The sequence below is a fragment of the Actinia tenebrosa genome, unplaced genomic scaffold (genome assembly GCF_029948245.1).
Source record: "Actinia tenebrosa isolate PJP-AT-01 unplaced genomic scaffold, QUT_ActTen_1.0 PGA_scaffold15__27_contigs__length_11533743, whole genome shotgun sequence".
NCBI classification, from domain to species: Eukaryota; Metazoa; Cnidaria; class Anthozoa; order Actiniaria; family Actiniidae; genus Actinia; species Actinia tenebrosa.
The window spans coordinates 10561390-10584238 of NW_028292575.1; the positions used below are offsets into that span (position 1 = coordinate 10561390).

A 22849-nucleotide genomic window follows, 5' to 3' on the forward strand; every position below is an offset into this window, starting at 1 on the left:
ATAGCTACGACTAATATCCAAATGTTATTCCCCACGAACTTTAACAGTTCTCCGCCGGCCCTAAGTGCCAGGCCAATAACACTACCAAGCAGCCCAGGCAAGCCGGCTGCCATCTTTTTTCCCAAGTCAGTCAGTCCACTGCCTAATTTCTTTACGCCCGCGCCTGTAGCCTTAAGCGCGCTAAGGATAACTCCTACTACGCTTGAAATAGCGACCGCGAATGCCAGCGGAATACCATACTTCACCAGAGCCCTTTTTATCTTTTCCTTGGTAGTAAGCCCCAACTCCTTTTCCAGGTTTTCCTTTTGCGCCTGTAATTCCGCAACCCTTTTCTGAAGGGTTCCTACTTCCTTTTGAGCTGCTTCCCTTTCCTCTTCGGGACGAGTCTGGTCCGCAACTACTTCCTGCTGCCGCTCTATTTGCCCCTACAGGTCTTCAATAGCCTGATCTCTTTGCCGGATTTGCTCTTCTTTAGTATTGATTTCGGCAACCAACTGCCGCCGTTCCTCCAAAGAGCCGGCTATGGTGACATGCAAGTTTTTGGCTTCTTCCTTGCTCATGTCCAGGTCTTGCAGGGCAAGTTCGAAGGCCTTTTGGGCTTGGTCTCTATCGCGCAGGGCATTGTCTCTTTGTTCTCTCATTTCTATCATTCGCTGATTTTTGTCGTTGATTTCTCTCTTTTGAGCATCAAGGAGTAGTCGGTTTTGTTTCATGTATTCTGCTTCCCTTTCTTCCAACGTTTCTTGCTGCTCCTCGACGCGTTTTTCTAACGCAACCCTTTCATTCAGGGTTTCCAATCTTTCTAAGTCGCTCCTGGTGGCCACTTGAAAGCCCCTTAATCTTACCACGTCACCCCTAACATCGCCATTCTCATCAAAGAGGGGTTGTGGTTTCGTCCAGCGGTTCTTGTCAGGAAATCTCAGGTCTTGGACGCTTATGAGGACTCTGCCGCCACGCTCGGTAAGCCTTACGTCGTCGGCCTCGAAGCGGGAATAGCGCTGCCTTAGCTCTTGCTTTGCCCACTCTACGGTTTCTTGTTCGGGTTCCTCATTTATGTTTTGAAGTTCCAAGTACTCAGGGACGGGGCCGCGGTTCTTTGATTGCCACATGCGATTCAAGGCTGCCTTGAAGCTTCTCCACCTATCGCCATACTTGCTTGCCAAGGCCATGTCATAAAACAAAGGCTTTGCCTCCGCGTTTTTAGTCCATTCATCAAATTCTTCATCGTTAATGTCGACTTGACCTTCTTCAGTGGTGGGGTCGAAATCCGTTCCTTCTACTTCCATTATATATGATAAGCTCAAAGTTAAACCCCAACGTATTACCTAAGCAGGTTGGCGGGCTAAAAGCAGAACGCACCTTTCACCGGGTCACCTTTACCCCCAGCAGCGCAAAACCAGGAGAAACCTTGTACGTAGGCGTACCCCGTCTAACGGATAACCTAGTCTTAGTACCCGGCACCTTGGCTTTGAGGTTTGACCTAGCGGTACAGTCAAGCCCCACAGATGAAAGGATTATCGTTAACAACGTGGGCCGCAACTTAGTTTCTAAGATGAGAATTAAGTTTGCTGGGGAATCCTTGCTGGATTTAAATAGATTTGATTTATACACCACCTATAAGGACCTATGGTTAACGGCCTTTGACCGCGCGCAAAGGATAGAACAGGGAATTGGTAGTGTTATCCTGCGTAAGGTTCGCACACCTACGAAAACGCAACCTACTGACGGCAGTGGGGAAACCGCAGTGGCAGACGCAAAGCGAATAAAGACCGCCTATGGTAGCAAGTATGTCATACCATTAGACTTCGAAGTAATCACAAATCACGGTGTGTATTACCCAAGACAGTTATCCGAGCTACAGTTTGAAGTAACTTTAGCAGATGCTAATAACATCATTGGTGGGCTAAGCACTGCACTTACCACAACAACCCCATACTCTATTACCAACTTAGAGCTGCAGTACGAGACCGTGTACAGCGAAGAGCTGGCCCGTAGCGCTGGCATGGAATATAGCGCCGGAAAGGCATTCCTTTACGACCACGTAGTGATGTATAAGACATTTAGCTTCTTGGATAAGACGGACGAGGTTATCAATCAAAGTATCAATCTCCCCCGAAGAAGTCTCACGGGGTTGATGTTGGTGTTTGCCAAACCCTATGAGGCTGGTAAGCGCGACTCCGAGGCCTTTCATAACCCCAACATTACTAACGTGGGGGTAAGCGTTAACGGAGTCCCCAACAAAGTTTACTCCCAGGGAATAAAGCCCGCAGACGTGTACAGGGAGGCAATGCGCAAGTTTGGCGACCAAATTAGTCCTGAGGAATTCTTTAAGGATAAGTACGCGCTGTGGATTGATATGCGCACGACGAACGATGAAGACCTACATGGTCAGGGGTTACGTCTAGTAAATACGCAGGATGGTATAACATTGGAGATTAAGCGCACCAAGAACACCAGTGCGAGCGACGGCGACAAAATAAACTGCTACGTTTTCGTGGTGTCTGACGCGCAACTGAGCGTAGAAATGAACCAACTTAAAAGCGTTGCATATTAAAAAGTTAAAATATTTCTCAAATATACGATGCTACGCGTATTCCAAAACAACGAAACAAAACTGCAATGCATTGCGCAAGGCGAAACTTTGTACTTTAAGGCGAAGGAAGTGGCAACCGCGTTAGGTTATGAACGTTCCAGGGACGCAATTAGGGATCACGTCTCCGATAAATACAAGGAAAGGTGGGTTGACATAAAAGGGGCTCCAAATTACCGCTCTTCTACTATTCATCCACATTCCGTGTTTATTTCGGAGCCTGGTTTGTACGAACTAATATTTAGCTCTAAGCTACCCAAAGCTGTGGAGTTTCGTGATTGGGTATTCGAGGAAGTGCTACCCGCATTAACGAAGACCGGCAAGTACGAGATAGAGCGGCGCTTTGACGGCCCTAACAAGTTGGTATTCAAAATAGAAAACGAATTCGACCTGCATAAAAAGGTGGTAAATTACATTCGCAAGTATTACCCACAAATGCTCATAGCACCGGGTTTAGGCGAACTGCAGGATTCGGACGGCAAGCGCATAAAGTGCTGGCAGAAGGGCTACCAACGCGGTCAGCCTGATCTGCTCATCCTTAATGCTCACAGGCGGTACCGTGGATTCTGCATCGAGTTAAAGACTCCGAAAGGCAATGGGGTATTGTCTGAGGATCAGCGCCGCCTCTTAGACGGCTACGAGGAAAATGGATTTAAGGTGCTGATAAGCAACGACTACGACAGCATCTGCAGAGCCATCACGGAGTATGCGCGAGGAATTCGCCTGCCTTGTAGGTGGTGCTGCAAGCGCTTTAGGAACACAGACACTTTAAAGACGCACTTAAAGATATTTCATAGAATATATGGCGTTTGAGGCTGTGAGGCAGATACACTGGCGAGACTTAAAGGAGGGCGTTACCTACGAAATAAAAAATTACGTAGCCTTTGAAGACAGGCTACGGTTGTTATTGGCGCATGAGGGTGTCACGTACAGCCTGTGGGCGCCGGATCGCGTTCGTTACGTCATCGAAGGACAGGAGTTTACGCATCTGAGGTCGTATGGTAAAAAGGATGGCCGCTGGGCGTTTGACGTCGCAAAGTGCATCCTTCCTTCGATCCTATGCGGTTAGGCGCAGCATTATCTAAGTGGGGTTCGTCGACAATGAGGGTCGGCGACTCTTTTTTAACACAGTCAGCAGGGGGTTCGCACGTAATACAGTCCATATATTGAAAGACTAAGAAGGCGGCTGCGTAGGCTATCATATATCCTTGTCAGAATGTTAAGAATAAGGTTGTTATCTTGTTAAGTAGGGTCGGAAACTATCTCAGAAACCCTTGTGGAATGTTGAGGATAAGGTTAAATATTGGTTAAATGGGTCTGGAAACTATTCCAAGGATGTCCTCATAATGTTTAATGTTTGGTTAATAAACAGTTAAAGATGTGCTCCTCTTCTCTGACACATCCACACTGCTCACACACTCCTCTCCAGTATTCCCTGTTAGTCCACGGGACACCTTCAGCACGATCAAAAGAAGGAAATGCGTGGTTTATTTTCCTATGGTAGTCTATCCTATTCCTTAGGTAATCATCTTTATGTTTGCAGCGACTGATAAGATCACCGCACTGGTAACAATCCACTCCTTCTAGATCGTACTTCTTTGAAAGACATCGGTATGTTTCCTCATGTTTATTCCTATGCGTTTGTAAACGCTGACGACTACTAAGTATCTTATTACAGAAACTACACTGTCTTACTTTACAGCAAACACCCCTTTTAAGATGTTGCTGCATTTCCTTTGAGGTATTGAATTCCTTATTACAGTCCTTACAGGCGATTCTACAAAAGCGTCTTTCTTGATGTTGCTGCATCTTTTGAACAGTACTGAATTCCTTACCACAATCCTCACAAACCTTACTAACAGGCTTCTTCGTACAAACACCACGATAAACGTGGTATTGCAGCTTTTGTTTGGTACTAAACACCCTCTTACACACCAAGCAGTCCATATATACTTAACTATATCTTAGCCTCCATTTAACATCCTTTAACCAATATTTAACCTTATCCTCAACATTATTAGGTACCTTTTGAAATAGTTTCCAGGTCACTTAACCAATATTTAACCTTATCTTCAACATTCTACGAGGGGTTTTGAAATAGTTTCCAGACCCACTTAACAAGATATTAACCTTATTGTCAACATTCTACATGGGATATTTCATAAAGTCCTTAACGGACTCCTTAGCCCACGTTGCCATGGTTACTAACGCACCAAACCTTTCCGAGCGCTTCAAACCACACATTTCATCGTACAACTCCTGCACGCGCTCTTTAAGGCAATCAATTTCCTCCCTTTGCATTTCAATGGTGTCTCTCTTATCTTTAATGTCGTTAACGATTCTCTGCACTGCTTCCGTAGGCTCCATATATACCAGGGAATAAATTTGTTTGCTGGGTCAGGGAACAAGTTCCCTTCGAAAGAAGGGATATAAATGAACCCAGATCACATGCCTTGTAACGCTCTGATAGTAGGACCCACCGGCTGCGGAAAGACCCAGTTCGTGGTAGAGCAGCTATTAGGACCCTTTAGATACCAATTTGACTATATCGTGCTGCTCTGCCCCACCTACGTGAATAACCGCACCTGGACGGGCATAGGAGTGAAAGACGACGACTTCTTTGTAGATATTTTGGACCCCAACGAGTTACCTGGACATCTTAAGTTCTGGCACAAACAATTCCCTAAAGATACACAGACACTCCTCATACTGGATGACATCGCCTGCGGGGACGACGTAAAAAGACGCACGTCAGAGCTCGTTAAACTCGCTTTCAGCGGCAGACACGACAACATTAGCGTTTGGTTGCTCTCGCAGCAGCTTACCAGCGTCTCTAAGCCTTTTAGGGAAAACATAGGATCTCTCGTAGTATTTTATACTCCGAGCAAGTCTGACCTGGAAACCATCTTAAGCGACTATGGCGGTGAGATATCCAAGGAACAGTTACACGAATACATGCGGCACTTAAAAACGCACCAACATTCCAAGATGATCTTCTCTTTGAGGTTTCCGTATTCCATAAAGATCTGCGATCTTTAACTCCTAATGTATATGGAGATTGAGCAGCTCTTAGATGAAGTCCCCACGCAGCTAGATGAAAGTAACCTCAAGGAACAACTTAACATCCTGGTGTCTTCTGAGAAGTGTAAAGAAATGATAGGCAAGGAACTTACCCATGAGCAGGTTAATAAGTTGTCAGAAGAGGAGGTTAAGAAGTTCCATAAGAGGTACGAGGCCGCCCTTGCAAGTAAGACCACGGATGCCGTAGCAGACTCCGCTATCCGACTTGCGACTAAATTGCTTGGACTTGCGCTGCCCATAGACGACGTGGAGCAACTGCAGAAGGACATAAGCGAGGACTACGTTATTGCTCAAGAACTTAAAATAACCTGCGGGTGGTTGTCTTTGAAGTGCGGTAAGTTAATGGCAGTCGCCTCTGCGGCACTTCACGTAGCTCAGCATGTCGACTTGAAGGAGGTACTGGTGTCTTGGAAGGACTTTAAGAAGGACAGAGAAGTCGAAAGGGTGTTTAAGGCGGCACTTGCTGAGGTACCTGATCAAGTCGCCTCAAGTACTTAGTCAAGTCGTCCTCAAGTACTTAGTCAAGTCGTCCTCAAGTACTTAGTCAAGTCGTTGTCAAGTCACCTCAAGTACTTAGTCAAGTCGTCATCAAGTTACTTGCCAAGTCCTTCAAGTCCCTTAATATAAGATGAGTGGCACCGAAGAACAACCAGAAAAGGCTCCCGTAGAAGATACCAAGATTACCAAGGCTAAATCTCCAGGCAGAGTTGCCGCGGGGAAGAAGCTCGCGGAGATGAATAAAAAGAACAAAGCCAAAAAAGAAGAAAAGGTGGAGGAAAAAGAAGAGGAATCCTTTATTAATCCTGGGTACGTCATTGGCGCATTAGGAGTCATCATAGCAGCAGGTAGCCTTTACTTACAATGGAAGGCAGCAAAGCCAAAAGTAGAATTGGAGGCTGTGCACGTGACGCAGGAGCCTAGAAGCAAAATACCCGTAATGGAATAACCTTCTCGCTCTGTAATATAATGTCAACCGCGTTATTGAAAACTGTTGAAGAAGCAGCTATTATTACTTCCATCGTTGCGGGTATTGGTTGGGTAGGTAAGAAAGTGCTCAAAGAAGACTTTACTGAAGACCCAAGCAAGAGCTTCACCAACTTTGCTAAAATGACCGCTGCCGTAGGCGGGGCTATCATGGTAAAGGATTACCTACGGAAGGAAAAGTACCTACCGACGACATAATCTAGAAGCAAACTGTGTTTGCTGGTATATAATGGCTAGCGTGGTCGTAGGCGGAGTCATTGCAGCTTTAGCATTCACTGGAGCTAATTATGGTGGTCAGTATTTGGATAGATTAGTTAGAGGTGATCGCAGCGGAGATTTAGCCGCCGAAAGGAAGAGACACGACTTAGCGCTGGAGAAATATCAGCGAGACGTGGCGGCTTGGAATGAAAAAAGACAAGCTTACAGGGATTGGTTGGACAAGAATTACCAAGACAAAATGCAGGCGGATAAGAACTTCGAAAACACAGACTACGCCTTTAAGCTCTATGCGCAAGCACACCCCGCGGCATCGACGGGGTTAAGAAAGCCTCAGTTTAAGAATTACTACCAGCCTTCTAAGAAACAAAAAGACAATGAATTGGTCTTTGAAGGAGTCGCAGGGCTGGCAGGAGGCGTAGCTTTGGCGTATTTAGTCTAAGCAGTGGCGCCTTTGGCGCCTAGAATATAATGATCGTCTTTTTGGAAAGCGACAAGAATAACTTTACCACTTATCTGAATCCCCCCATCAAAGCCCATAAGGTTCGGCTGGTTAGTTGCTCTTTGTACAATTCTTGGTATAATTTAGTCAATGGTATGGTCACCGTGCATAAGGGGTCTAACAATTACCAAGGCGTAATGCTGCCCGATGGACATTACACACCAATCACGCTGGCCAAGGAATTAGCAAAACACGGTTATACTCTCACCACAGGGTTGCCGCACGAAATGACCTTCAAACATAATCTTCCTAACAATTTCTCAGTAACCCTAGGAAAAGATGATGCATTGGGATCTTTACTAGGTGTCTCAGGCAAGGAAATTACCAACACGGCCATACCTGTGAAATGGAAAGTCGCATCCTCTTATGAAGTCTATTGCGACTTGGTCAATAGTTACAGCAATGGAGAAAAGTCTTCTCTTATGTCCAAGTTTCTGCCCAAAGGTAATCCATTTGACCCAGTAGAATACACTCCCATTTCTTTGAGTTATGACTTGTCTAATTTGGTAGAAAGCATAAACATCACCATTAAAGTGGACGGAGAGACGGTGGATTTCAACGGACGAAAGATCAATCTCGTCCTGGAATTCATATAATGGGCCGCGTAGAGGACAAACTCAAGAGGATTTACTATGGGCCTGAAGGCTATTGGAGAGGAGCGTCGGCCATCAAGAAACTCGCGACCGCGGCCAGGGTATCAGAAGAAACGGCTAAGAACTGGTTAAAAGGGCAAACCATCTGGCAGGTCTATCTTCCCGTGCCTAAGTACATTCCCAGGCCCAGCTTCACCGTAAATGCCCCCAATGAAGTTCATCAGGCGGATTTGCTTTTCTTACCGCACGATAAGGTAAGAAGAAAGACCTATAGGTACGCTTTGACCGTAGTCGATATCGCAAGCAGATATAAGGACGCCGAACCCATAACCAGCAAGGATTCTGGGGAAGTCGCAGAAGCCCTAGGTAGGATTTATAAGCGCGTCTTGAAATGGCCTAAGCTGCTGCAAGTGGATGCGGGGACAGAGTTCATGGGCGTGGTTACTAAGACCCTGAAAGACCACGACACTAAAATTAGGAGAGCCGAAGCTGAGTACCACAGGGGCCAGAGCATTGTTGAAAGATTCAATAAGACCCTGGCCGAGCGCCTCTTTGGGTACCAATATTGGAAAGAGCTGGAAGATCCCTCCAAACGCAACAGGGAATGGACTCAGAGGCTCCCCCAGGTCGTCGCGGCTTTGAACAACGAGGCGGCCAGGGCTACGGGAATGAAACCCAGGGATGCCATAAAAAAGAAACACGTGGAACACAAGTCCTACGTCAGAAGTTCAAGGGCGGTCTTCCCCCAGGAAAAGAGATTAGGCGATGTCACGGTTCGATATCTCTATGAGCCGGGCGAATTAGAAGGAGGATCCAAAAGAGCTACGGATCCTAATTGGTCTTTGGAAACTTACCAGATTCGAAGTGTAATAGCTAAGAAGGGTCAGCCCATCTTGTATTATCTTCATGATGGTCCCACGCGTGGGTTCGTCAAAGAAGAACTGCTTATCGTGTGATTACCAAACGCGTGCGTGTAAATTCCGTCGTCGCACATCCAGCGCTTGCCGTCGAATGCTGACAACGACACCTTTTCCTGGGTAACGCTGTGTATTTGGTGGCCATATGATCGTAAGGAGTTCATGTTGTGGCGCTGCGTCTTTTGGGTATTCAAGACATCTAAGTAAGATTGGTGCGTAAGTTGCTTCTTAACTACGTACTTTTTTACGCCTTTTGCCTTCTTATCTGCGCCGTCGCTCTTTAAGACGCTGTACATCTTTGGCTTTAACCCAACGTACTCTACAATTGGCCTGCCAAGCACCTCATCCTTCATCTTTCCTATGACTTTCTTGTTCTTAGCTGAGTAAAGTGGGTGATCTTTTGGGTAGCCGGACGTGTCGTATTCGTCAATGTCTTCAAGGCAGTCCGCGTAAACGTCGGGAGTTTCAATCTCCATTATTAGTGAGTCTGTGTCGGTGTACAATAAGCGACACTTGTCACCGTACTTTGGTTTTAATTTGTCGTAGTAAAACTCATACATGAGCAACTTAGACAGCTCTAACACTGTGAAGCCGGTGTAAACGGGCTTGTTAAGGTAAAGGTTTGCCTTTTTCATGTGAATTACATAGAAGTTAAGCATGTCTACGTAGCGTACGAAGCCTGGCTGGGATACATAAGACTCAGCCTCTTCACGCGTATTTACAATCTTAATCGACACCCGCTTGCGGATGTTCTCCATTGTCTTACCAAACACTGAGTTGTTCATAAGCTTAAACAGGTTCTTCTCAAAGTCGTTCTTGGCTGCTGTGCGCTTTTGCGTGTTAAAGTCTATGTAAGGCTGCATCCAGGGCTCTTGACGGAACTTTAATGCGCGGTGGACCTTCGTTACGCGCATTCCGTGGCGCACGTAGAATTGTAAGTTGCGGTAGTGAACTACGTACTTCTTTTTGTTCATTAAGTTCATAGTAAGCTTGCGGTATGGTTTGTATGTGGGGCAAAGTTTCTTTTGTAATGGGGAGAGTTGTTCAAAAGGTTTCTCAATCGACTCTGGCGCTAATGGGTAATCGTCGTGAAGGTCGTGTAAGTGTTCTGGGTATTCCAAATCCACCTCAAGGATAAAGCCTTTGCGGCTGTCGGGTCTTATTTGCATGTAAAACTCCGGTTCGCGTGGCTCAGTCCATTCAAAGTCGCGCACTGGCAAGTGTTGGGACATCGCCCAGCCGTAAAGGTTGTTCGCATCTAGGTAAAATATGTAGGTTGATGGTTTCTCGGGGTCGTGCCCCTCAACTTGTGGGTTATTGGCGCGCGCAAATCGCCTCGATGGCCCACAAACCCCACCGCGAATTCCGTCCTCCATAAATCTGTACATCTCGTAATCTGTTAAGAGGTCTAATTGGGCGTTCGTGCTCTTTAGCAGGGCACTCCAAGATAACCCAGGGGCAGTGTAGAAGTTTGCTGGGTCTAATCCATAGTAAGACATCGCCATCTTCCGAAAGCTTTGAAATACGTCGGCTAATAAGACTACATCCGAGAGTAGGTAGACGTCGTGGTAATCTCCCATGTTTTTGCAGTCGTGCTTCTTCCAAACCTTCTTTGCGTGCTCGTACTCTTCGTCTGATATCCCAGCCTCGTTTAGGGAACTATAGAAGCACTCTTTCGGTGGTAAAGGCTCTTTAAAGCGCTCCCAGGAATCCATGTATTCGTAGGGGTAAACTCCCTTGCGCTCTGCCTCGTAAAGGTCTGAGATTGGTGAATCTTCGTTATACTTAGCTAGGTTCGCTAATGAGTCTGCCATAAATTGTTGGGAATCTAAGAACTTTAATTTACCAATTGTCACAGACATGTACCGCTCCTTGTTATTCGGTATGCACTTAACTTCGTGGCCGTCAACGCCTTGTAAGAGAAGGTGGGAATCGTATCCGCGAAGGTTGTGAAAGAATACTGGAATATCCATGTTTGGGTCAATCTTGTTGCGGCATCTCCAATGCGCTGCGCCTTTGTACACCCCGGTTAGTTCACAGTGGTCTAAGACTTTATCTACGTAGAAGTCTTCCTCGAAGGGCTTTTTACAGTGAATGCAGTGCGTGGTTGGCTTTCCAGCCTTCTCACCCTTGCGTGCGTACTTCCCGCACTTGGGGTGTGCTTCACCAAGGTAGGCGCCGTCGTCTGACCAGCACTTCTTAACTCTCCGTCCGAATTGGAGGAGATTATGCTTGCATACGTGGCACGTCATTGACTTTGCGTACGCGGCCTGCTCGGCCTTGGATAGCTTTGGTTGCTTTGTGGTGCGTAAGCGCTGTCTAATGTCCTCTTCCTCCTCCTTAATGGCTTCTAGAAAGAGTGCGGCTGCATTCTTACCACGGTATATGACTGGGTCGTCTGCTTTACCGTCGCTGCGCACTACAATGTAACCGTAAGAGCAAATCTCGTGAAGGCCTTTACGCTGCGTATTGCCTGATTCTTGGTATTCGTCTGTAATTATTGCCTCGAAATCTGCGTAAATGACGTAGGGAACTTTGCTTTGTCGCTTGAAATCCTCGTAGAATAAGTCTTTATTTGCTGGCATTTGAATACGCTGTGCAACTTCCTCTACGCCACGGCAGATTTCATCGTGCTTCTTTAAGGCTTTTAAGTCGGGAAAGGGAAGCAGGCAGGATTCGCAGAAGAACTTCTTGCACTTATGCTTGGTATGTCTGTAAAATAATCGACTTAGGTTCTTAACCCAGGAATAGTGGCCGCCGTGGTAAAATAGGTGAATGCGCTCTCCGGTGTGCTTTGACAACATTAGTGGAACAATGGTCTCTTCCCGGTCTCCATAAACGTTTATTGCTAGGTCGTTGCGCTCCTCAAAGTCTGGTATACAACTTAACTGCATTGGAAAGGAAACGTCAGTCCAATCTAGGTCGTCTGTCGGGTAATTACTCGTGCGCGCTGTGTTTTTCTCAACTGGGTATAAGGCAGACCTAATTGCCCACTGGAAGCATTTATTGTCGTCATTCTTAACACTTACAATTGCTTTCTTTCGCTCTATCCAGGCTGGTAAAGGTACGTAAGACCCACCTCGAATTGGTACGTACCGCGCCATGCTTATTTTCATCTCCACTATTTCGGTTACTGCCCATCCCGATCCTTCTCTGGTGTAGTTTGAGAGTGTCTCTAACATACCCTCGAGGGCAGTCGACAAAATCGGTGCTAGGTTAGTAGACTGTAGTACTACTAATGACTTGGAGCGTAGCCAGACCGTAGTTTCGGTGTCATCACCCTTAATTAGGTCTAGTTCTACCACAATGCTTGCCTTCATCGCACCCAATTCCTTAACTCCCTTCGCTAAGATCTTCCTCCTTCTCTCTCTGGTCTTAGACCAAAACTGTCTGAGGTCAACTTCTCCTGCGCCGGGTATGGAAACGGTGTTGAAATTAGATCGTGACTCCATATATAATAGGAAATATTTTATACCTTATATGAGGTCGTCGTAGTCGTATGTGCAACTTTGACAATGCCAATACAGTCTCACACGGGTCTCAAACTCCTTTCCACACAAACATTCGTAAGACTTTTTGCATTCTTTCTTTTGCATTGACAAGTGCTTGGTTAGGTCAGCCTTCCTTTTAAATTCCCTCTCACATCGTTCGCACTTCATAATATATATCAGCATATTTAATGGTATTCGTTGGTGGCTGTATTCACGGTCTCAAATAGGTCGTGGATGGCGGGAAGATCCCGTAATCTCTTGGTGGAATAACCCCCGGGCCACGTTGCTCTTAAAACCCGAATGAAACCGGGGCGTATGCTTTTAAGACGGGTTATTTCGGGGTGGTGTGTGAGTTGGGACCCCCAACCCCTATACTACTCCCCAAGCTTCATGTTCAGTTCACACCCCTTGATTAAACCTTAGTTTTTAGATATATAACTACGAAGATTTTTTGCAAATCGTACAGTTTTACTATTTGAAAATATTTGAATAGTAATTTACCAATTACGCAGGTGAATATTTTTAAGATGTTTTTTGTTATCCTATCTCTATTCCATCAGTTGTTACCCTGTTCTTGGCTGTTTTCATCAAGTTCTTGGATCTGGAAAAGACAGGCCTTCCACCTCTGATTGTCTTTTGTGCTGGTGTTCTCATTGTGCTCTTATTCGACATCTATTTCTGCTCCCAACAAGCTTCAAATAAGCAAGAAAATATCACAGCTGAAGCAGATGCTGAAAAGAATAAGCGTTATGATGCTGGTAGGATAAGCAGCCTTGCACATTATACATGTTTACATCAACAGATTTAACCATAACTAAAAGTACCATGAATTAATAAGAAAAATTATCATTTTTCAAAGTTACTTTTCTTTTTTTTCTTTAGTTGAAGAGATGGAGGAACTAAAATCAATGCCCTCTCTGTCATCCTCAGTAAGTAATTCTCAAAAAGTATATTGTATATCTTACAATATAATACATCTTACATCACATTCAACCAACCAAATTTAACTTTGTTCACATATAATGCCCACATAATACTGCTGCATCATCTAAATCATCAGTAATTGATTATTAAAAGAATTCACTGACTACACTTGTCATATTTCCTAAATTTAATGTAATTTTATTTGCATTCTTTAGGGCAGGTGTCTTCGTTTAGCCTTGTTTGGTTTTGTGGTGCTGTTAGCATTAGCAACAAGTCTTTCTCTTGTAATCATTATTGCAATGAAATAACTGTCCATGCAAATTGACCATCCCTTGATCTTAACTTAAACTTAAAATAATGGCTGAATCTGACAACAAATCTTTGCTTTGCCAGTCATTTTGGCCAAAAACAGAGTATGACTGAGCTAACATTGACTGGTGATTGATTGGCCAATACTCTAGGCCCTAGGCCTGCTCTAAGGCTGCGTTCATATAATGTATGGCAGAGAGGGGGGATTGGGAAAATTTTGGTAGGAAAAAGGGGGGGATGGGCAAATTTTTATCATAAAAATGGGGGGATGCAAAATTTTTGGAAGAAGCTACAAGCCTTGCTTAGGGGGGATTGTATTTTTTGCATGATTTTAAGGGGGGGTGTTAAGAATTATTCTGGACATTTCAAATTTTCACCTTCCACCCTCCCCCCCCTTCCTCTGCCATACATAATGAACACAGCCTAACTGGCAACTGGAAACCTAGGAAATTTAATTTAGTAACATATCACTTATTTATATCTTTCAGTTAAGTTTTAGTTTATTTACTTTTTTTGGTATTTATCTTGTTGTAAACATATCAAGTAATAATTCTCGTGTCCAGGTGTGATCTACATACATTTTTAGTCAATAACTAGTACAGGTTCCCAAAACAGCTGTCGCAACAGCTGCCTGCCAAATGCAGTTCAAAGATTACTGCTGGATAAAACATTTCAAACTGCCAAATAGAAAATAAAATGGAAGGGAAATTTGGCTATTTGTATTTTCTATTTTAAGCCCTGCTGGTAATTTTATTTTAGATAAATAATCCATAATAATCAGACTGTTTAGAGTGACAAACTTTAGTGCCTTGTAGAATCATTACTGATGATGCTTTGGTAAACAGTTGCACCATGATTGGCGGATAAATTAAAGTAATGTTTACAATTCTATTTATAAATTTGCAGATAAAAGCACATCTGTTAGAAAATATTATTGTACTGTACACTTGCCATACCAATATACATGTACAGGGCTGTCAACTCTCCCGGATAAACCGGGAATCTCCAGATTTTGGACTGTATCTCCCGGTCTCCAGATTAGAGTCTCAAATCTCCTGGATAATCCCCGAAGCTGACCATTTCTTGTGAGACTTGACTTTCACAACTATAAAATTCCAATTATTTCATGTTGTTTGTGTTATTTTACATCACTAACAAAATCAAAACATTCCTCATAAACTGTTCTTGCAAGCAGGCCATTGTAGCATAAGCGATAATCTGATTGGTCAGAAATAAACCAATCACATCAAATGTTACAAAGCAAATGACATCATCAATCATATTGTATATGTCATCCGCTGTGACATCATGTCCCTTCCCTATCAATTCTCCAGATTTGAATATCTCGGGGGGGTTAACAGCTCTGCATGTACCAGAGTATGGAACAGAAACAGGACACATAACGATTGCAAATAAACTACCTACACAATGATTATTGTCACATGCATGGTATTTTTGTGTTTCTTACTGATTTACTTGACGAGTGAGCTTGTTTTTAGTTCTTGTATTTGGTCCATGATACAATGAAGGATTTCTGGAGAGTGTTTTTTTAAAGCTATTGCAAGTAGAACTTGACGATTTGACTCATCTTTTTCACCAATAATACTGGCAATTTGTCGACCATAAACATGCCAAACAGGCTGTAACACACAAAAAGTCTTTATTATTTTAATTATTTGATCAATAATAAATAATATTTTTGAAGCTGAAAAGTGCAACGGGGATGTGATTAATTAAGAAGATATGTGTGTATACTTCATGGTAACCCTGTGGCCACAGGTATCCCATACTACCCCAGGGCCAAGGACTACAAAAAAGTTGTTACCCCTAAAGGAAAAAGATGGAAGGACACCTACAGTTGGATTGATTAAGACAACTGAATTGAAGGAACTTCTTCAATCCCACCTAATTCTCTTCTCTTCACCACCAAGAGTACTAGAATAGAATCACTAAGACACAAGTCTACATATATATACAGAAGACCACCAACACATGCTACAAGTAAGGTACACATAAGTCTCAAACATTCCCTCCTTTTAACATTCCAATACATACTCTACATAGCTTTATAAAATAACTTGTTGTGCTGTGTGGAGTTATAAAGCAGTTGGGGATTGACAGAACATTCTAGAAGTGTCGAGAAGCACTCTGCTACATGTCATGCTTCTCCTGACGCTTCTATTGTGTTCTGCCAACCCCACGTGCTTTATAACTGCACACAGCACACGTGCACGTTTTCTGTTTCTTCAGCATAAGCTTTGTCAGTCTCTGACAACTCGGAAACTGTAAATATCAGGACTCCTATAAGAGCTCTAGGCTTATACCCCTTAAAAAACCCACAAATCAATCACATATTACCTCATCTTTTCCCATTAAGACTTTAGTGTTAAAAACTGGTTCATTGTTGAGTGGTTGATTTGATGATAAATCTCTTGATACTGTACTTTCCTTCTTCACATTAATCTGTGTGTAAAGGTGGGATGAAGATTACTGTAGCTTTAAGGGAGAGGTAGAGGGTACAGCTGATTGGGGAAAGCTCTAGTGTGCATAAATCAGGTGGGGATGTTGGGATTCAACTGTCATATAGGTGGTTACGAAGAAAAAAATGGCTTGACTCTATCGACAACAAGAAAACCTTATATAACTTATCAAGATTTAACATTTGACATGTATCGAAACGACCACCTTTTTTCCTCTCTCCTCCATAAATCACCTTTTTCAAAGATTCAAGAAGTATCTTATTTCCCTACTTTTCTACCCTGAACAACACAAAAGTCTTACCAAAGTCCCAAATTTTCTATACTGAGTTACAACTACCATGATACGATCTGAGAACCATGTGCACAATATGTCAGTATGAGTACCGTCGATTGCTACAGCCAACTAAAAACAAAACATATGATATTAAAAGACATGAGACATACAGTTATATTCTTAATAAATGACACCAATCTGCACAACCCAGAGAACAAACCTGACGAGTTTGCGGTCCCTGATTTTCTCCAACTGCGTCCGCCATTTTGAATTTATTTCAAACTGATTTTGGGATCCCTGTGTAGTTTTCATTGACAACCGGAAGTGATTATTTAAAAAATATTAATAAAAAGACTCTGAAAAAGACTCGTAATAAAACTTGAAGGATCATCAAAGATATCAAATCAAGAGAGCATAACATTATATCAATGCTCTCTTGATATTAAGCTTTATGGATTTTCATTTAAAAGGTTTCTGCTGATGGTATTGATTGACAGGTATCAATAAAAGTCATGCAATCAGAGGATGCTGTTGTAGCTTGACCGAAATCTTACCTCAATCTTGTGTGCACGCGGCCGGGAGGTTGCTTATAAGAAGCGTTCTGAGGAAGGAAGGAAAGGAAGCGTGAATCCCGAATCTTAGCATAGCTGAGTTCGCCTCTTGCTTGTTGAGTGCTTGAAGCGACTGACTAAGTGCAACCAAAACTTCATGGAAGCAGGCAATCATTGACCAATGCTCTTATAACACAAAGCAAAAGCGAAAAGAAAGAAATCTTTATTACAAAGCTTTACGTTATTGCGTTACATGCTTTTTTTAGTACATTAACTGTAATAACGGGATATTTTTGTAAAGTCGTTGACTAATTATTCAGGTATATTTTCAGTCTCTCTATCTCTATGACCAAGGCCTTTTGTTCGTTACTCGATATTTCCTAATTCCGGGTTTTCGGCTTGAGAAAACAGCATGCAGCTTTCACCCGAAAATAAAGAAAATTCTCATTGGTAGAAAACTCACCAAATGTCATTTAAAAGTCAGCACATTTTGAGTTTGTTGTTGACGTGGGAAAATGCTTAGAAATCTTCGCTGCCACAAACAAAGCGTATTGCGCGCCTAGATTCCAAATCACCTTGAACACATTATAAATAAATGATTTTTATCATGTTGTTATAAATGATTGTTTCATGCAGTAGGACTATCTCTTGGATTACAACAGAGCTGGTCTCCAAACAAAGTGTCTTATATAAATTAAAGATATTAAATGATAAAAAGTTTAACCGCATGCAAATGACGTCTATTCCTTTTTACGGCAAATGAAGGGCAGTTCCAGCCCGCAAGGTTGGTCGGACCAGGAATATTTATCGTTTGAAAGTAAAATAGCCGCACAATCTTGAAAATTTGCAAAATCATCCGGTTCGTCTTTATTCCAGTTCTTGTAGGTCACTTCTGACCCATCGCTGTATACAAAGTTTCCTTCTTTGTTCAAGTCGTTTAGGCCAATCCACACGCCATTAAATTTGTCCCATCTCCCTGTGTGTATACATCAAAAAATATTACTTTCATTAATGAACCGGCATTTTTACGACATCTAAAAAGCTTCGCCATTTTGCTTCCCACAATTCTACGCTCCACGAGTGTCAAGGCGGCGGAAGTAAACTGTGGTGGGAGCAACGGGGTTGGGCTCTTGGGCAAACAGTAGTGGCCACAGTACTATATATCCAAGAGAATTATAGAACATAACAAAAGGCCACGCGCAATTTTATAGGTGAGCATCCCCACGAGTCACCGGAGGGGAGTTCGGTATTTCTAGTTGTTCACAGGAAGAGCAGAAAATATAGACAAAGAGGATAGCATCATAGTTTAACTATTGTTAATACCAATTCGTTTGGCGGCAATGATGTCATCTTCAGCACTCCAGAAATAAACAGCCAACTCTCTTAAGTATCCGTGAAAGACAGTACTTCTGTTTCTTTCAAGTCCAATGTAGTAGTTCTGTGTACTTCTTTTTATAAGCCTTTTGATGCTAAAATTGCCTGGAACTATTTGTAAAGCCTTCTGTTTACCGTTGATTCGGATGTGCAAAGCCCTGAGATTTTTAGCCCAGGAAAACATCACGTGAACCCAAACATTGAAAGGGATCGAGCTGTTGTAATGATAAAAAAAAGCAAACGAGGAATGTGAATTAATTTCTTTTTAAGGATAAGGATTTTAAGGATATGGAAAAGTTCCATGAAGCTTAGAAAGACATATTAATTCATTGTTCACGTATTTATTGTTATACCTGTAGTTCACTTGAACAAACACGTCGGGATCAATATGAACGTGCGCAGAAACAGTACCATTGTCATTCACCAGTACAGAGAACTGATAAGTTGACGACCAGTCACCAAAGATAAGACCAGAAGAGGCTGGTTTTAGGAGCTTGACCCAGGCCCCGATACTGAAGCTACGTCTGAGCAAGCCCATGGTAGGCGTGGTGGCGAAGCTTGTGTTCTTTCCATCAAGGTGCAAAGCTTTGTATCCATCAACAGACTTGATTTGAGCTTTGCCGTGGAATCTAAGGGACGGACCGGTAGTTAATGGAGGTTTGCATAAATCCCAAAAAAAATATCGAGCAAGCACTTAAACCTCAAAAAAAATATCGTGCAACCTCTTCTGCTAGGAGAAAAATATCTATCTGTATGCAAAAAAATAACATGCAAGGTTTGAGCCAAAAAATAAATAAATATCACGCAACAAAAATTTCTACAACCCCCCATCAATTATCTAATGGTCCATCCCTAAGGTTCATGTTTGTGTGGTGAGTACGATGATGTGCAGTATTATGTATATATGTATGTATATATCTTACCTTATTTCTTGATCGGCGTCCGTACCATCCAGCTTCCATAAACCAAGCAGTTTAGTTTCTGTTACGTTTCCTTGAACGAATACAAAAAAAACAATCAGTCATGGACTTGTTTTTTTTTTTTTATCACATTTGCCACTACGCCAACAACTGATCTTTACAGTGTCATAAGGGACACGCAGCAAGTTAAACGGGTTGCTACAAATAAGAAACGAACTGCTAACCATAAGAAAAACAAGTGAAAGACCGGGAACGAGCACCACGAACAGTTAATGATTTCAAAATTATATTTCATTACAAGAAAGACCATGTCTAAATTATTGATTTCAATTTGAATTTTTTTCTTTCCTCGGAACAGAATACGAACGACTCTCTTATATTAGTCGGGGGAAATTGCTCTTGTTCACAGACTGTCGGACATGAGTTAAATGCTCGGCAGTTTTTAATTTTCGACGATTTCTTAACTTAAATGAATTGCTATCGATCAACAAAAGTTACGAAAAAATGCAAAAAAAAAAAAAAGGTTAGTAGGTATAAGTATCAGCAGGTCACCCATCCAGTTACTAACTTCGCTCAACCAGACTTGACTCAGTGTCATGGAATTAAGCCCAAGTTTTTTCCACTGGACCACGGTTACAGGTAAATCAGCATAACAATGGACGTGAAAACAATGCATCAAATAGACTAGACTTTTTAGCTTTTTACTTTTAACCGATTCCGTGCGTGGCAGAGATGCAAGGGATCAGCCGATATGGTCTGGGGGCCGGCTGGTCTCTCCCCTGATGCTTCGGCTAGAACATTTTCTTGCGTAATTCGTACACCCAAGGGCAGAAGGATTTAATCGCCGTCAGGTCCGAAGTCCATACGACGCCCCAGCTCTGCGGATATCTCGGGGGTATGGCAAAGTGGAATCGATTTTTTTTGTTTTGAATTTTTTATGGATTGGTTCGAACCCCGTGGTATCCAGATAATATTTTTTTATTTTTTAATAGTTTATTATTATTCTTAATTGAAAATTTAACATTAAAAATTACGTTTATGAATATACATATACAAATATATAAATACGATATATATAGAATGAAATAAATACGCTATATATAATAAAATCTAGTAAAGAAATTAAGGATTAGCGTCCCAAGTCCTAATATACAATAAGACAAAAAGCTATTTTGAATATTATAATAAATTTGGAAATATCTTTTTACCATGCATGTACCATATCATATTACCATGTACCTTCCAGACTATCATATAACACACCACAATACCACTCCACACTACTACCCACCACACCACACCACACCACACCACACCACACCACACCACACCACACCACACCACACCACACCACACCACACCACACCACACTACCAGATACCACTACACACTACCACTCCATGTATAATACCATCTACCCCATCACACTATCGCACACCATACTATCACACATCACACCACACTACCACACTAGTACCCACCACACCACACCACACCACACCACACTACACCACACAACACTACACCACACCACACCACACCACACCACACCACACCACACCACACTACCAGATACCACTACACACTACCACTCCATGTATATTACCATCTGCCCCATCACACTATCGCACACCATACTATCACACCACACTACCACACTACTACCCACCACACCACACTACTACCCACCACACCACAATACCACAATACCACCCACCACACTACCACATACCACATACCACTACACACTACCACTCCATGTATATTACCATCTGCCCCATCACACTATCGCACACCATACTATCACACATCACACCACACTACCACACTTCTACCCACCACACCACAATACCACCCACCACACCACCCACCACCACACCATGCTAACATCTAACACACCACTTACTACTTCACATACCAACCAAACTCAATAAACACTAATGTTACGGTGCGTTTAAACCACAAATGCTGAGTTTCGCTGTTTTCTAAAATAACTTATTTCATTTACCTTGTGGAGTAGCCGGCAAAAGTGTCGAGTCTATAGAATGTTTTTCTTGCTGACTCGCAATTGATGCCAAGTCTCCTTGAAGTGATTGACAGAATATCCGTGCCTCGTTCCACGTCATTCGGTCCTTCACCAAGAGGAACAAAGATGAATTGAACCTGTGCCTGTCACTGAGGTGTTTGTCCAGGCAGACTTGTGACGTGCAGTCGTCTCTCCTCTGAAATATTAAACGAATCGTATATTTTTCTTGTCCTAATTTACCCAAATTTTCCATCGAATCAACCACATCCTAGTTTCCATACATGGATGTATAATCTATTCTCCTTCGTATTCCATGCATCTATAAACGAGCAACGTACTATCTATATTGTATGCCTATTCCTATGCCTATTTAATCAATTAATTATATTCACCGTTATCTCGTTATACTCGCAGCTGGAATAAGAGACAATGGAGTCAGGTCGAAGGGTTTTGGATGATCTGTTCAACTCGCACGTTTCCTTTCCGTTGTTGTCTCGACAGAAGTTAACAGAACGACAGCCATTTGTTTCTATACACTTCTCGATGCACGTCATGTAATTCTCTTCAATAGTCTTGATCACATGACCTAAGAGAGCTTCGTTAGGATGTCGTAAGAACAAGACGTTGTTGCTGCAGTCAGCTTGAATCCACGGCAGTTGTGTGAGCAATAATATCAGCAGGACTCCAAGGGAAGATATCATGGTGTGGGTCCTGAGTACAAACATAGAGATCAGATTATTTATGACCGGGAATCCTGCAATGTGACTGTCACGTGATGGGCATTTTCTCGTTGTTTGATTGGGCGATATAGAGCAGAAGCTACCTTAGGATTGTCGGCTATGCCGCACGTTCCTACTACTGGAATTAATTACAGCTATTTTATTTATTCATTCATTCATTCATTCATTCATTTTTATTTATTTGTTTGTTTGTTTGTTTGTTTGTTTGTTTGTTTATTTATTCATTTATTTATTATTAAGTGACGTCACGAACACGAGAAATATTAGCCTCAGCGAAGAAATGCGGGGTATCTATATGGGCTGTTTTAAGCGACGCTTCATCAGTCAGTTGATTTTAATGAACCAAAAAAGGAAAGAAAAGTTAAAATTAACACATAGACGATTAAGACTTCTTATCACTTTTTACTATTAACAAGTGAAAGTTACGCCAAACGAGACTAATACGTCCTAAAACTGCCCCGTGATGTAAGGCGTTCTGGTGCAACTCGGGAAAATCTAATACGTAACGAACAGAGCGCTTCTGTACATGTTTAATCATTCTCATGCTGTCGAAGCTTGCTTCCTTTATGAAGGAAATATAAATTTTGCTTTAAAAGTTCTTATGAATCGATCGTTTTTGCTTCGTTCACTGCATACAAAGCGAGAGATCTGTAGATTCATCGAACTCGTGCACTTACAATGAAAATAACGACTAAATGATGGGTTCATCAGCTAGCTATAGGACCCGATATCATACTACATTGGCAATCAAGCACTGGTAAACTGGTGTTATGGGACGACCGCTCTCGGTTCGAGCTCCGGAATCTTTATTCCAGTCTTTCAGGTTCTCTCTGTGTATTGAACTAATTACACGAGCTATATTTATAATAATTATATT

General features: G+C 42.6%; 4 protein-coding genes across 6 annotated transcripts in view; 1 reads left to right on the forward strand and 3 right to left on the reverse strand.

Annotated features, from left to right (window-relative positions):
• LOC116288004 (ferric reductase 1) overlaps positions 1-13983 on the forward strand; it is a 31740-nt gene extending 17757 nt beyond the window's left edge. For both annotated transcript variants that reach the window (XM_089030261.1, XM_089030262.1), the window contains exons 12-14: positions 12935-13132; positions 13257-13303; positions 13514-13983. In XM_089030261.1, the coding sequence (XP_088886387.1) occupies positions 12935-13132; positions 13257-13303; positions 13514-13606 (338 nt within the window). In that variant the 3' untranslated portion in view covers positions 13607-13983. The remainder of the gene's footprint in view (positions 1-12934; positions 13133-13256; positions 13304-13513) is intronic.
• On the reverse strand, positions 8923-12506 carry LOC148911076 (uncharacterized). Its single transcript, XM_089030595.1, has 2 exons — positions 9124-12506; positions 8923-9082 (listed from the first exon to the last, which is right to left on the reverse strand). The coding sequence occupies exons 1-2, from the start codon at positions 12333-12335 to the stop codon at positions 8923-8925; spliced, it is 3372 nt and encodes a 1123-aa protein (XP_088886721.1). The 5' UTR covers positions 12336-12506.
• LOC116288007 (proteasome assembly chaperone 3) lies at positions 12969-16626 on the reverse strand. Of its 2 annotated transcripts, none has more exons than XM_089030264.1 (5): positions 16582-16626; positions 16389-16490; positions 15966-16070; positions 15076-15247; positions 12969-13105 (listed from the first exon to the last, which is right to left on the reverse strand). In XM_089030264.1, the coding sequence occupies exons 1-4, from the start codon at positions 16624-16626 to the stop codon at positions 15080-15082; spliced, it is 420 nt and encodes a 139-aa protein (XP_088886390.1). In that variant the 3' UTR covers positions 12969-13105; positions 15076-15079. The 2 variants fall into 2 exon arrangements, with proteins under 2 accessions (XP_088886390.1, XP_031550581.1); XM_031694721.2 differs by lacking the exon at positions 12969-13105 and adding an exon at positions 14011-14712.
• Positions 16627-17119: 493 nt separating this feature from the next.
• LOC116288006 (uncharacterized) lies at positions 17120-21939 on the reverse strand. Its single transcript, XM_031694720.2, has 6 exons — positions 21625-21939; positions 21215-21428; positions 19210-19279; positions 18640-18915; positions 18236-18501; positions 17120-17888 (listed from the first exon to the last, which is right to left on the reverse strand). Exons 1-6 carry the CDS (start codon positions 21931-21933, stop codon positions 17653-17655), a joined length of 1371 nt encoding a protein of 456 aa, XP_031550580.2. The 5' UTR covers positions 21934-21939; the 3' UTR covers positions 17120-17652.
• Positions 21940-22849: the final 910 nt, after the last annotated feature.

Excerpts from the sequence above, each read along its gene's own strand:
- LOC148911076 (XM_089030595.1), bottom strand. The coding sequence starts at position 12,335 with ATGGAGTCACGATCTAATTTCAACACCGTTTCCATACCCGGCGCAGGA. Across the intron at positions 9,083-9,123 it reads AAGGCAAAAGGCGTAAAAAA|ATGTCTTGAATACCCAAAAG; the intron begins GTACGTAGTTAA and ends AATCTTACTTAG.
- LOC116288006 (XM_031694720.2), bottom strand. The coding sequence starts at position 21,933 with ATGATATCTTCCCTTGGAGTCCTGCTGATATTATTGCTCACACAACTG. Across the intron at positions 19,280-21,214 it reads TTTGCCGGCTACTCCACAAG|GAAACGTAACAGAAACTAAA; the intron begins GTAAATGAAATA and ends TATTCGTTCAAG. Across the intron at positions 17,889-18,235 it reads CATTGCCGCCAAACGAATTG|GGAGATGGGACAAATTTAAT; the intron begins GTATTAACAATA and ends GTATACACACAG.
- LOC116288007 (XM_089030264.1), bottom strand. The coding sequence starts at position 16,626 with ATGGCGGACGCAGTTGGAGAAAATCAGGGACCGCAAACTCGTCAG. Across the intron at positions 16,491-16,581 it reads AGGGACCGCAAACTCGTCAG|TTGGCTGTAGCAATCGACGG; the intron begins GTTTGTTCTCTG and ends TTTTGTTTTTAG. Across the intron at positions 15,248-15,965 it reads TCTTAATGGGAAAAGATGAG|CCTGTTTGGCATGTTTATGG; the intron begins GTAATATGTGAT and ends TGTGTGTTACAG.